The sequence below is a fragment of the Calidris pugnax genome, unplaced genomic scaffold (genome assembly GCF_001431845.1).
Source record: "Calidris pugnax isolate Ruff unplaced genomic scaffold, ASM143184v1 scaffold270, whole genome shotgun sequence".
In the NCBI taxonomy this organism is placed as follows: domain Eukaryota; kingdom Metazoa; phylum Chordata; class Aves; order Charadriiformes; family Scolopacidae; genus Calidris; species Calidris pugnax.
In genome coordinates, this window is record NW_015091277.1 from 536,976 (window position 1) to 551,945 (window position 14,970).

At 48.7% G+C, this 14,970-nt stretch overlaps 1 protein-coding gene across 1 annotated transcript in view; it reads left to right on the top strand.

Moving 5' to 3' along the window:
- The first annotated feature begins 6,210 nt into the window (after window positions 1–6,210).
- The window catches only part of DGAT2 (diacylglycerol O-acyltransferase 2), a 29,271-nt gene continuing 20,511 nt past the window's right edge, over window positions 6,211–14,970 (top strand). Inside the window, exon 1 of the mRNA XM_014960616.1 lies at window positions 6,211–6,344. Coding sequence (XP_014816102.1) covers window positions 6,305–6,344 — 40 coding nt within the window. The 5' untranslated portion in view covers window positions 6,211–6,304. The remainder of the gene's footprint in view (window positions 6,345–14,970) is intronic.

Below are 14,970 nucleotides of genomic sequence, written 5' to 3' on the forward strand. Positions count from 1 at the left end.
ATGCAAGCTTTGCCACATTGGCCAAATGCTATTTTTTTTTCTTTGTTTCTTTCTTTTCTGGGGATGTCCAGGTGAAAAAGTCCCAGGGATGTGTTGATGCATGCCTGAGGTGCCCATACTACATGCAGAAATCTCTCTGCAGGGAAGGCTTTGCAAGGCTCTGCCTTGCAAATACCCTCTTCCTAAGCAAACTCTTTGAAGGCCAAACCTGACAAATACCTGTGAGATGACACGTCGGCGTGACACCGAGGTCTGTGGAGGGCGTAAAAAAGCATGACTTGGCTGAAAATGAGCCTGTGCGGTGGGGGCTTAGACGGGTCTTTGGCCACATGAGGTGGATCCAACTCCAGATGAAAAAGCCAATCGGTGCAATGACCTGGACTCTATTTTCTCTCCGTGCCTTTGAGTTAGGTGTTATGATTTTAGGAGCCCAGATTGGTTCTTTCAAGTGCTCCACCCCCCCCTAGAAGTCTCTTCCGAAAGGGCAGGAACCAGCCACATTTCAGACATGCAGACTAAGTGCCAACTGGGGTACGTCTGAATCCATCAGCAAACTCTTTGTGGCCCATCCCTCATTGCCCAGACAACAGCCACGGATCAGACGTGATTATGTTCTAACTGGACCATAACAGGACAACGTGTTGCAGACGCATAAAGTCACTCTGGGCAAGGCCATCTGCACGGTCCACTGACACTGTCTCATATTTTGCCCGGGTGCGAAGACATCCACCACCACGTCCAGAGCCAGGAAGAGCTGAGTGAGCAAAGAGAACCACCTCCCTCCCCGGAAGACCTCCGCAGAGCTTGTACTGAGATAGCTGCAGGCAGACCACCACCCTTCTACTCTGCTCTGGTGAGACCCCACCTGGAGTATTGTGTCCAGCTTTGGAGTCCTCAACACAGGAAGGACATGGATCTTTTGGAACGGGTCCAGAGGAGGCCACAAAGATGATCAGAGGGATGGAGCACCTCTCCTAGGAAGACAGGCTGAGAGAGCTGAAATTGTTCAGCCTGGAGAAGAGAAGGCTCTGGGGAGACCTTAGAGCAGCCTTCCAGTCCCTAAGGGGAGCCTACAGGAGAGATGGGGAGGGACTCTTGATCAGGGACTGGACCCATAGGATGAGGGGTAATGGTTTTAAACTGAAAGAGGGGAGATTTAGATTATATATCAGGAAGAAATTCTTTCTTTTGAGGGTGGTGAGAGCCTGGCCCAGGTTGCCCAGAGAAGCTGTGGCAGCTCCATCCCTGGAGGGGTTCAAGGCCAGGTTGGATGGGGCTTGGAGCAACCTGGTCTGGTGGGAGGTGTTCCTGCCCAGGGCAGGGGGTTGGAACTTGATGATCTTGAAGGTCCTTTCCAACCCAAACCATTCTATGATTCTCTGCTTATTTGAAGCTCTGTAGAGAAGCGGGTGATGTGGGAACATGCCTCTTCTCCCTTCGCTCAAAATTCAGGTCCATCACCTCGGCAATGTATGAGCCAACAGCACACTTCCATAATTGCAGACTGCAAACTGTTCTCATCGAGGCAGGAAAAAGGGTGGAAGGAAAGACGAATCCTCCTGTGACTTTCTGCTGTACAAAATACTAAAAATACCTCCGGGGAGGTGACGGATGGACCTTCGTCAAGGCAGGCCCAGGTGACCAAGCAATGTTGTGCCAGCATCGCTGCTTGCGCGGTGGCATTTTGAGGCTCAAGTTACATTTTGGGCTCATGTGAGGGGTTCCTGGGCTCCCATGGCTGAATTAACTGGCAAAGAAGAGGACACAAGGCTTTGGAGGGAGAGCAAAGAGAGGACTGTAGGTGACACGCAATGCAGAGTAAGCTTGGCCAAAGTCACACTTAGAGCAGGTGGAAAAATAACTGCTGCAGGAGTGAGGAAGGGTCTTGTTGCTGTTTTGTCTGCTTGGCAATCTGAAAAAGCAAACCTTGCTGACTGGCTGACTCGGGTTCAAACTCCTCATTAAATCCCAGCTCTTATCGTCTAGTTTGTCGTTTACACCCCTGATGATAAGACGTCCATCGCTCCCGGTGAGGGCATGATTACGGCTCAGAGGAAGATGCAGGGACAAAAGCAGAAGTGATCTAAAGGTCCCTGTGGTCTGCTGAGAGGTCTTTGGTGGGGTACAAAGTCCTCCTGCTCAATGCAAGGTCTTCCCTGTCTACAAGGATGCTCCACAGGTGGTCTGCGATGAGAGTAGACCTTATGTCCAACCTGAATTCATCCTGCTGTAGGCATCTGAAGAAATACACAGTGAGCTGGACCTGATTACGGTACTCTACTCCCCCAGAGATGGTCCCATCGTGTTCTCAGTGGGCTCAGGAGGAGAAATTATGGGGAAAAGGCCCATTTCAGATGCTGTGGTTGCAGTCGGTGCAGAGAGATGGGTGGATTAATGGACAACCCTGGCAGCTGTAAACCCTCTGTGTTCAAGGCTCTTATCAGCTCTGGAAACATAAATCCACTAAAAATAACACTGGCTGGAAAGAAACTTTAACATCCATCAACAGAGGGTTAACCACAGGCAGGGAAATGACTCTACATTTTTAAGTCAGAGAAGGAGAATTACAAAGACAGATAAGCCCAATTGGAGTGGTTCTGTCCCAACATGCCAAATACAGGCAGTTTCACATACGTAGCCAAAAACTTGGCCCCTGGGTGAAGGCGCTGAACACCGATGCCTTGAAAATAGGGTTGTTTTCTGCTGCTAAATAACCAAATAGAAACAAAACTACAGAGCTGTACACTGATGGCTGACTCAACATACTGCAACCCACCCCTCCACACCTTGCAAACAGTTCTCAAGTCCCTGAACAGGAGTTGGAAGAGAAAAAGAAATGTGTCCTCAAAAGCTTTATTCGATAGGCATCGCCCTAAAAATTCCATACATGCATTAAAAATACATATGTGACTGTGCAAAGGTGTGTTGCTGCTTTGCTGTGAGATTCCGCTGCTGCTAAAAAAAACACAAAAAAAAAAGCAGAAATAAAGGAGTTTAAAACCATTGTGAATTGTTCTTGGCTGCAGGGAGCTGGAAGACTGGCTCCTGCCCATGTTACTCCGTCCACAACCGGTGTTTTTCAGGCTCAGGTGAAGTAATAGAAGAGTATTTGAAAGGATCTTATTGTTCTAGAAGAATCATGCCAGACATGCGGGTTAATAATAGACAGGGTCGTATATCTCCTGCGCCAACATAAGCATTGAGGAAAACAAGCCACGGGCATTTCCAACACCATCTATTGAAACAGCACCGTGGTTCTGGGTGGGAAAAAAATATCCTGTTGGGGAACAGAGCTGGGATATCTTTAATCTATTATTTGGGGCCATTTTCTGATTTTCAGTGAACGAGAGAAGGAAGGAAAACGACAAAACCAACAACTTGTAGCACAAGATGGGAGCTGGGCGGCAGCCAGGTCCCTGCGGCTGCTCGGATGGTGTGAAGGCAGAGGTTGTCCCCAGGGCTCGGTCCTGTCGTCACGGGTCTGGGCTCCACTTTTCCTTCCTCCCAAGAAACACGGCGTCACGGTTTTGTGCTCCCAAGTCACACGTTGGAGCTGCTGCTCAACCTCGGGGCTACGGTGGTGGCGGGTTTGATTTACTCCTGCAGGTTGCAATACTCCATTAAGGGAGGGGGCTTTTATTATATGTATTTTTTTATTAATAATTACTTAAAATTTATTTTTTTAATGCCTCCTTCCAGACTCAAACCCCACTACAATGATGATCAGGGGGATGGAGCACCTCTGCTACGAGGACAGGCTGAGGGAGCTGGGGGTGTTCAGCCTGGAGAAGAGGAGGCTCCGGGGAGACCTAATAGCAGCCTTCCAGTACCTGAAGGGAGCCTACAGGAAGGCTGGGGAGAACCTGTTTAGAAAGGCCTGTAGTGACAGGACGAGGGGCAATGGCTTCAAGCTGGAGGGGAACAGATTTAGACTGGAGATGAGGAGAGGGTTCTTCACTGTGAGGGGGGTGGAGCACTGGAACAGGTTGCCCAGGGAGGTGGTTGAGGCCCCATCCCTGGAGATATTCAAGGTGAGGCTCAACGAGGCCCTGGGCAACCTGGTCTAGTTGGGGGTGTCCCTGCTGACTGCGGGGAGGTCGGACTAGATGACCTTTGGAGGTCCCTTCCGGCCTGGACAATTCTATGATTCTATGAATTCTATGATTCTATACAAGGGGTTTAGTGGTGGTTTTGTCAGTGTTGGGTTGACGGTTGGACTCAATGATCTGAAAGGTCCCTTCCAACCTCGACCATTCTATGATCCTATGATGATCAGGATTCAAAGAGTTTGCACCCAAAACATATGAAAAGGGTGGGTATAAATCAATAGAAAGATGATGGATCTGGGCAGATAAAGGTCCCAGCACACTAAAATTTCTTTATCTACCTCTCTCACACTGTCACCACCTGGCAGTCTAATTTTTTGCAGGTTTTTATTCCAGTAATGATAAGAAAAGCCACCTCAGCCCTTTCTGCTCTTGCAGATAACTCTGTTTAAGTCATCAGGGGACACAGTCAGGCAGGAGACCATTCCCCTTTCACTCAGCAGTACTCCAGTGCTGATTTATTTCTGTTCTGGGCTGCCTTTTAGAGGTTTCATCCAAAATCTGTTGGGCAAGGCCCTTTCTTCAGACAGGCTCTTGCAATTTTCCATTTTTACACATATTTCAACAGGCCACTACAACTGCTGGAAGGCAGCCCTGTGGCCAAACTGGGAGCGAACAAGTCCTGGTGCCAGTTTGACTCAAAGAGATGGGTAAGGGAACGCCACGAGGGACCGAGAAGGGAAATAAATCACTCTTTCACCTCTAAAGCTCAGATTTAAGCTCTCCACAGCTGAAATAAAAAGACTTATTTTTTTGCGAAACACGCTAGTAGACACATCTCCCTGGGCCAAAAAATGGATGTTGCGGTGGCATCCCCAGGGGCAACAGGAAAAAAACTGCTGGCTCAGCAAGGCAGGATCCTGCTCCCACCCTAAAAACCAGGCAGAAGTTGAAGTCTTTTTTGGGGTGTTTTGTCCTCTGCATGTGAGGAGCTCTATACACTTGCTGCTTTCAAAGGCTTTTCCTTGAGGGATCTCAAAAAAATGCTGCTCAAATGCAGATTATTTTCATTTTCTCCAAATGACAGAAGATGACACTGAGATTAGGAAAGGGGTAGAGGTCTGATGCTTTGCCCCAGGCTGGAGCAACCCCCCCCTCCCTTAATAACTGCGCTCAACATGACCCTATTACAAAGAATCTGGTTTAATATCATGGGAGTTGGGACAGAGGCATCTGTCCCCATCTGTAAAAACCTATAGAAATCTCTTGGCAACAGCAGCTACTTTGAAGCAAACCTAAATGACACCTCATTTCTTATGGACTTTTTGGGGGGGGTTTTTGCTTGGGTTTTTTTTTTGTGGTTGGACTTGATGATCTCAAAAAGGGGGGGTTTTGTTTGGGGATTTTTTTGTGGTTGGACTCGATGATCTCAAAGGTCCCTTCCAACCATGAAGATTCTGTGATTCTGTGTCTTCTTGAGTAGATCCTTAAACATCTTGTTAGGAGAAGAATACGAGGCTTGGTCAGTGGTCTGGGCATACCTGCAGGTGTCCTTATTGAAGACGAAACTTAATGAAACCATTAAAGCTTCTGTTATTAAAATTTCTAAATTTTTCTTTTTTCTACTTTTTTTTTTTTTTTCAGTTTCATGATGCTTTTAGGAACCTAGATCTCCCAAATCCCACCAGGGAAGCTAAAATCAGCCAAGAGTGGGGTGGGAGAGCATCTGAGCAAGAAGGGGACTGCAGAGTCTTAACACGTCCATCACTAGTGGGGGGCTTGAGGGAGGGATTTTCTCCCACTCTGCGATGGGTGAGGAGCAAAATAAGAAGGGAAACACCTGGCAGAGGGTATGGGGGTGCCCCCTTGCCTTGTCCTCCCCTCCAAATCCCCATCCTGGAGACTCATGGAGTGGTTTAGGTTGGAAAGGGCTTTGAAAGACCATGGGCAGGGACACCTTCTATTGAGACCAGGTTCCTCAAAGCCTCATCCAACCTGGCTTTAAACGCAACCAGCTGCATCACCGGGGCCAAGAGCTTCCCTTTCATCACCCCTCCGGGCTGAGGGACCCAGGCGTCCTGCCGGGGCCCGCCTCTCCCCGCCCTCCTCCTCCTCTTCCTCCTCCTCCTCCTCCTCCCCGGAGCTATATAGGGATGCGCGGTGAGCGCTTCTCCCACTCGCCGGTTGCCCCGGGGCTGCGGAGCCAGGTCCCTTTCTCCATCCCATGGCCCTGGCCGGGACCTGACCATCCCTCCGCAATGAAGACCATCATCGCTGCCTACTCCGGGGTCCTCCGAGGTACCAGGGGGGGTGTGTGTGTCCATCCGTGTCCCCGGCAGATGGAGGGGGGAGTCCCGGCAGAGGAAGGATGCTGCACTGGGGGGAAGCATCATCCCGGTGGTACCAAGGTGCAGGTTTGGGGTGAAAGCAGCACCGAAACCCTCCTCTTTATTTATTTATATCCCCCTTCTTCTTCCTGCTTGAAGAAGGAGGGGGGGAAGCAGCGTGCAATGGCGGGGAGGCTGGCTGCAGCTTCTCTTAGGGGTGAGGATTACAGCTCCCTGCGCAGGTTATATTTCTTTTTTTTTGGCTTTTTAACGAGCTTGGGCTGCTTTCCTGAAGCTGTTGCAAACGGCTCTGCCTTATCTAAGCGAGTTTGCACCCTGGAAAAAAATGGGCGTGTGGCACTTGTTTAAAAATAAGCCTTTTTTTTTTTTTTTCCTTCCCCTCTACCTTGTGATGGTAGGAAGGGGAGCGCAGTAGTTTTATCAACACTGTGTGGCTGCTAAAATTCACTATTTGCAGCCCTTTTCTGTAACGTGTCATCCCCCACACCAGCATCAATAGGAGGGGAGGGGCGGGGAAGCGTCGCTATTTATTGTTGATTTACGATGGGGAGTCGAAAAGGCGGTGTGAAAGCGAGGGTTTTTAGGTTAGGAAGTGCAGCAAAGAGTTTCCTTTTACAACCTTCCGTGCTGGCCAGCCACTTCCTCAGTGAGAGGAGCAGGTTGGGTGGTGGTGGTGGTTGGCACCCATCATAGCTTGCAGGCTTGAACACGCAGGTTGAAGACGTCGGGGGGAAAACCCATTTTTGGGAAAACCCAAACTGCCAGCTCCCTTGCGTGCTTGTTAAAAGCAGCTCTGGGGATCTCGCAGGAATAAATACATTCAACAAGTCTAAATATTTGCCTGATGGATCTTCCAACCCCTCCTGTGAGGGTGGTTGCCTAGAGAAGTGTCAGGGTTTCGCAAATAGTGGGGGTTTTGCAGGAAAAGGCACTTTTGACAATTTGGCCTCTGCCTTGAGTCATTGCTCTGTCTTGCAAAAGACTCTCTGCCCTAAAAAAGCCAACTGATAATTCCTCCTGGGAGGAAGAGACCTGTGAAATGCCTTGTTGATTAAGCAAATCATTAGCAGAGCTAAGAGGACCTAAACCTGGTGAATTAACCCCTAAGCTCGTGCTTTTGCACCCGTGTCCTGCCCAGCCCCTGCGTGTAGAGCTGCTGGTCCTTGTGTCTGCCAGAAAAACGTGGCACCTGCTGATCTTTGAGATGGATCTATGGGATCAGCTGGGGCAGGGGGAAAGATCTGTATGTGTTTCCCATGGTCATTAAAGTAATTTAATTTGCTTACACAACTAGCAGAAAAGTGATGGTTTAAGTTGAGAAAGGTCATGCGAACTGTTAAATAGAGAATTAACTGCACAGAGAATAAATCATTCAGGAGACCTATAAAATATGTAGGGCTGACCCGAGACCTCAGCGGCCACCTTGTTGGCACCAGGGTGTTAATGATGGATCTAGGACACGTGCATAATTCAAAATGGAGTGTGGTTTAGGGACAGTGATTGGCCTCATCTCTAGCTAATCCTGCTTAGCGATGGAAAGCTCTTAACTCTCCTTGGGTCAGTTTTCCTCTGAGGCACCTCCTGGGGGTCCTGCGGTGATATTTGTGCTCCTTTTACTCCTTTCTCCATGTGCTTCTGCCTGGGGAGATGGGAGATGTTGCCTTGGTGACTGCAGCACCCACCAATTCAACCCCTTGCTGGTTCTGTCGCCTATCATGAGCAACCAAAGGCAGGACCAGCTTCAAAGCCTTCCTGCTCAAAGCAAAAGGCAGGTCCCTGCCAGAGGATCTCAGGCTGGGCTTTGGGGATGATGACACGGGACCCTGCAGATCAAAGATGGGTGGAGGGGATGTGGTGCAGAAGTTCATGCACAGGACCTCACGTGCTGCTTGATCGTGTCAGATGATAACTTCTCTCACTACACAGGATATTTAGAACAAACCCACTAGACTTTTTTTTCCCTACCTCCTTGGCTGTCTTTTTGAAGTATCTTGCCTGGGCAAAGGGCTGACTTCTGTGGGGTGAAGAGTCTGAACGGCTCATGCTGTCCTTTAATCTTCAGTCTTCTTCCTTGCCTGGCATCTTGGCTTTTTTTTTTTTTTTTCCTGCCTCCTTGGCTGTCTTTTTGAAGTATCTTGCCTGGGCAAAGGGCTGACTTCTGTGGGGTGAAGAGTCTGCTTTTTTTTCCCTACCTCCTTGGCTGTCTTTTTGAAGTATCTTGCCTGGGCAAAGGGCTGACTTCTGTGGGGTGAAGAGTCTGAACGGCTCATGCTGTCCTTTAATCTTCAGTCTTCTTCCTTGCCTGGCATCTTGGCTTTGTCCCAGTGCTTGTGAATTTGGCTGAAAAGTCTAGTCTTATTTAAAAAACAATAATAATAAAAAAAAAAAGGTAGGAGGGGTTGTTGTCTCATCTTCACCTGACCCACTTTGTCCAGGAGCTCTCTTCCTTGTGTTTGGCAGAGCAAGGAGGTCCTTCACTCTCCTGAGGGAGGATGTTAGTGTGGCCAGAGCATTTAAGGGGCTGTTCTTTGCTGAAGTAGGTTTTCCTATCTTGTTTCATTTTGCAGAAGCTCCTTTTTTCCTTTTATTTGGCTAGACTGTGGTTAAAAGCTTTAGGGGATATAGAACTTCCACAACATGGAACAAAATTGTAGAGTAGCTCAGGGTGAGGAAGATGATTTGACCCACCTTTACCTTGCAGCTGGTGTTGTGCTGTACCTGAGGTCTGAGCAGTCCTCACTTCTGCTTTGGGGGGGACCTGGAGGCTCCTGTTTTGGGGTACAGCATCACTGCTAGCCGTGTTGTAGTGTCTCCTCTTGACAAAATTGTCTGGGAGGTAGAGGTCTGGACTTAAGACTGAGCCCCTCTTCTAGAGCTCCTACATTCCTCCCCTAGGAACACTGATGTGATGGAGTAGGTTGGCTCCCTGTCATGTAGAGATCTTAAGTCTTGCTGATTTAAACCTAAAATTGTTGACTGGTCTAGGATAGTTGGGTTTATCCTCATGGTTGCCTCACTTTAATGCACATAGAGCTGTGACTGTTGAGACTGAAGCCCAAGTTGTGTGCTGGGAGTAAGTGCAGTTCTAGACAAGATAAATGTCATAACAAACTTGTTTATTTGCTATGCAGAACCCCAGTTCTTTCCTAATGAGGCTGAAATAAATTGTTGTCTGTGTTGACTATGCTGTTGACCTCTGGTCATAGGCATTCTTTACTGCAGATAATACGGGATTATTAAGTAGTCTCCTGGGGCATGAGCAAACGGCTATAGGGCTGTATATAGGGCAGGACAGAGGTCCTGGTGGATGAGAAGTTTGATATGAGCCAGCAATGAGCACTGTTAGCTATACAGTTGTGTATGGGGCAGGATGGAGGTCTTGGTGGATGAGAAGCTCAATATGAGCCAGCGATGAGCACTGGCAGCCCAGAAACCCTCCCCTGCATCCTGGGCTGCATCCCCAGCAGCGTGGCCAGCAGGGCTGGGGGGGGATTCTGCCCCTCTGCTCTGGGGAGACACCCCCCACCCAGTGCGGCTATAGGGCTGTATATAGGGCAGGACAGAGGTCCTGGTGGATGAGAAGTTTGATATGAGCCAGCAATGAGCACTGTTAGTCCAGAAACCCTGGGCTGCATCCCCAGCAGCGTGGCCAGCAGGGCCAGGGGGGGAATTCTGCCCCTCTGCTCCGCTCTGGGGAGACACCCCCCACCCAGTGCTGCCTCCAGCTCTGGGGCCACCAACATCAGAAGGACATGGACCTGTTGGAGCGGGGTCAGAGGAGGCCACCATGGAGATGCTGGGAGGGCTGGAGCCCCTCTGCTGGGAGGACAGGCTGAGAGAGTTGGGGGGGTTCAGCCTGGAGAAGAGAAGGCTCTGGGGACACCTTGGAGCCCCTTCCAGTCCCTAAAGGGCCTCCAGGAAAGCTGGGGAGGGACTCTTGATGAGAGAGGGGAGCCCTAGGAGGAAGGGGAAGGGTTTGACCACCCATGCTGGTGGGGGAAGTAGAGAAAGCTTGTGCACTGCAGCTGGGGCAGCTGAGCAAACCCAGACACACTGAATAACTCATGTTGCTCAGGTGGGTTTTACTGATGTTACATTTGGTGTAGCAGCATGCCCTGTAGACTCTTGCTCTTGGATGGGAGGCTGGATCCTCACAAGTACCCTGGTATCAGACTGTTCAATCTAGCTTTCTTAAGCCTCCAACGTCAGCTTCTCTGCCAAATACGTGGCTCAAAATGTCCACTTGCACCTTATGCATTCCCTAACAAATGATTCATGGTACCACTAACAACGAAGTGGGAAGTGGAGAGAGCTTGTTCACTGCGGCTGGGGCAGCTGAGCAAACCTCGACACACCAAATAACCTGTGTTGCTCAGGCGGGTTTTACAGATGTCACATTTGGTGTAGCAGCGTGCCCTGTAGACTCCTGCTATTGGATGGGAGGCTGGGTCCTCACAAGTACCCTGGTATCGGACTGTTCAATCTAGCTTTAAGCCTCCAACATCAGCTCCTCTGCCAAATACGTGGCTCAAAATGTCCACTTGCACCTTATGCTTTGGAAAGGCTCAGCTACACTGCATCTAATTTGGTTTTCATCTAAATAAGCTGTGTGAGGTAGTCTAGTTCTTGGCCAAGAATCAATGTGCTAATTGCCTTGAAAAGGTAGCAGATGAAGCTTGGCTTTAACAAGCTTTTGGTATATTTTTAACTGTCTGTAACACTCGTACTTCCTCTCAGCCTATTTATTTGACTGCTTTTTAATTAAGTGGTGTCAACTGGGTTTTCTGGTGCCCAAGTGTGAAGTCCTGTTTCCTTCCTCTCCTGGCACCTTTGGGTCTGCCTCCCTGCCCAGGTAGATCATGGTGTTTGAGAGCTTTATTGGAAATTGTGCTGGAAGAGCAACAGATGCTGTGCCTTGCTGAGTCTGTGGTGTAGGCTTGAGTCAGACGCTTGGTCAAACTCCTGACTCCAGGATCTCCTTGGTAACATCTATTGCATTTGATTCTGATGGCTGCTGTAATTAAATAAGTGTACTAAGCCCATCACCAGTTGGGGGACAGCTGGCTAATGTCACTGAGCTTCCTTGGAAGGCTGCAGATGGCTCCTATCACTGAGCGGCAGTGAGGTCTCCTGGAGAAGCCACTTCTCTGGCTGTCAGGGACAGCATCATAGAATGGTTTGGGTTGGAAGGGACCTTAAAGATCATGTAGTTCCAACCCCCATGGTTTAGCATGTGTTGCGTCCCATCAATAGTCCAGGACATGAGCTACAGGGTGAGTTGAGGGCCTCAGGATCTCGTCTGAGACCAGGAAAGCTGTTGCTAAGATCTGCTGTGTAGACATGTGTTGCTAAGGCTGTGACACCAAACAGCCAGGCTGTCCCCTTCTGGAACAGGTGCCCTGGGACACAGAGCAACTGGAAAACCCTCCAGGGGCTGTGCTGGGTGGCCGGCACGGGATAAGCGACTGTCTTCGGCAGTAGCACGATGGAGATCTGTGTTTCTCCAGGATTCAAAATATTTTCTTGGGAAAAGACTGATACCAATGGATGCCAAAGGCTGGGGCATATGGTATCCCTCACCTCAGGACTAATCATAGGTATGTCTAATGGGCCTTATTAATCTTAGTTATTAGGCTTATAATTCTCAGAAAATTAGAGGAAATTGCCTTTCCTATGCTTAAGTCTCCTTTGACTTTTTAATATATGAATGATGTGTGGGCCCACCCTTAAAAGGAAGGGTTTTCTTTAAAGAGTTGACCCCAAATATCAGTGTTGAGTTATTCTGTTGTGGCTGAGTCCCAAAAAACTTGCATCTCTGACTTGTCAAAGCTCTTCTGCTCCATGTCAGCAGTAACCAGCCCGGTTCTTCAGAGGATCTTCCCAAAAATGCCTTGTGGTTACTACAGCTGAAGGAGAAAGGAAGCAAGGCTTTCATGGAGGGTTGGATACATAAGGTGTTAAGTCTGACATGATGAACAGCAAGCTCAGAACCAGCTGGAAATGGCTGTTTCAGCACTAAAAATCTGTAATTGTCCAACCTGCAGGTGATGTATGGAGCGTGCAGGTTGTTGGTGCAAGGGTAGACCTCAGAGTCCTTTCCATTGCCACAGGGCTTCTCTTCTGTCCTTAACTGGGAATTAAATGTTAATATTATTCAGCCCATGGTAACTGCTGGCTCTTCTGGTATTTGGGAATCTTGATCTCTGTGAAGGATGTTTTTGCTTCCAGCAAATAACTGACCCAGGACACCACTTGTCCAGGGGCAGGTGCTGAGCTGCCTGCTGTGCCTTCCCTCTGTCTGCAGGAGTTGGAGGTTGCCACGAAGAGCTTGATGCTGTTTGAGGAACAAGCTGACAGGTTGATTTGTGCTACCCAATACCGCTCTATTTACAGGGCTGGCAATGCCTACAATCTGTTAAAGCATCCAGAAAATGCTGAAGAAGGAATTCTCATCTGGAGGGATAAACAGTTGTTCTCTTCGGGGGAAGAGGAGAGGGATTTAGCTGATCCAAGGCAGGAGTGTTGGGATTCATCAATCCAAGGGCGTTTTGGTAGTGTAACTACAGGTGCTGGAAGGATAAATGACATGCAGCTGGGCTTTTATTATGGATCCCAAATAATGTCTAAGACTTCTGGCTAGTTTTGAGGGCATAGAGATATGGCCAGTGACACCACTGTTGCTAAAAGCTTCCTTTAAACTACTGTCCACCAGTCCTCAGGCCACAAGAGGGCTGTCAATGTGTAATTTTGTAAATCAGGTTTTTGGGGGCAGCCAGTTCCTAGAGCTGCAGTAGAGGCTGCCCCTGGGCTGTGGCCACTCAGTGGGAATGACAGATTCCTCTGACTCTTGGACAGGTGACTCTGACCTCATGAACTCCATCCCACTTTTCTTTTTTTAATCACTCACCTCAAATTTGGGCATTACTGTTAAAAGTGAAGAGCTGCAGCACAGGATTTGTGGGGCTAGACTCCAACCTCATAAACTCCATCCCACTTTTCTTTTTTAATCACTCACCCCAAATTTGGGCATTACTGTTAAAAATGAAGAGCTGCAGCACAGGATTTGTGGGGCTTCAAAAGTGTTGCAAATCAGTGCATGGTGGTGCTGTAACTCATCGATGTGTTGTCCTGTCTTATCTCGGAGACCGAAGAGATATTTATTAGGAGTGAATTTGGAACTTGTGTTATCTTGCGAAGATCTGCCTTCTACTTGAGTTGCTGTTTCAGACTGGATTAGTCTGAATTTCAGTTTTCAGCTCTAGCTTCCAGCTTACTGGCAGTTGCAGTGACATGATCTACCCTTGACCACAACCTGGGCCGTCTGGACCAACCCGTTGGAAGGATTGTTCATTCAAGTTAGACTAAGGAGAGCCAAGGGGCTGGCTCTAGATTTTGGTGGCAGGGTCTGGTGTGGCTCCCCGTGGATGTCTTCTATCATCAGAAATGCTCAGGAAGGTGTTTAGCTGTTGGTCCTAGGGACCATGCCCAGGCTTAACATTAAATAGCATTTAAGATGGGGAAGGAAAGCAGCTGCAAAACTATTAAACAGTCCTGGAGGTGCAGCTACTGTGCATTAAACCTATTGCTTAGACTATCAGCAAGGGCAACAGCAAAGACCATAGAGGTGCTCCGCATGTTTAAAGGATGAATTAATGAAACCTGCTTTGTGGAAATTACCAAAACTCTAGAACCTGCCTCTATCTCGAGAAGAGCCCCTTCTCCATCAAAGTTTTGTTTGACTAAGCGTGAGCACTTGCTGTGGTGCCACCCCTAAGAGTGTCATGTCTTGCCAGCAGCAGCAAGGACTGAACACATTCAATACAACAGCTGTTTAGCAGCATTGCATCCCTTCTAATGACAGGCTGATCCTTAAGCAGAAAAGGGAATATGTAAACACACTTCCCGGCTTGTTCATAGGCCAGCAGCTTGGCTTGCATTTTAACCAGTTATTATGGTGCTTGCGAAATAAAGTAATGAAGAGAAGTGAAGGAGAACACACTTGCAAGTGCTTCTTTCAGGAGGTTGTTGAGCATATCAGCAAAAGCTGCAGTGGGTGGTTCCTCATATAGCAATCAAGGCTTTCACTTCAGTATTTAACTTGGGTCTGGCCCCACTTGAATAGCTTAAGTTCTCTAAAAGAGTGACTTTCAACTCTTTCCTTCCTCATTCTTCCTGCTTTAGAAACAGTGTAGTAGTTTTCCTTACACTTGGAGCTGAGGATCCCTGGGGTCCTGGGTCGAGGTGTTGCTCATCCAGCCCTTGAGCTGTGCTGGGCAAGGCTGGAGTGCAGAGCTTTCCTTCAATGCACACAAAAGAGTTGTGCAAGAGACCTGGTGAAGGGTGGATGAGCAGCAGTTCAGACCACAACCTGGTGTGTGCTTCCCTGTGGTTTGGGACAGCTGATCATAAGAATCATAGAATGGTTTGGGTTGGAAGGGACCTTAAAGATCATCCAGTTCCCACCCCCTGCCCTGGGCAGGGACACCTCCCACCAGACCAGGTTGCTCAAAGCCCCATCCAACCTGGCCTTGAACACCTCCAGGGATGGGGCAGCCACAGCTTCTCGGGCCAACCTG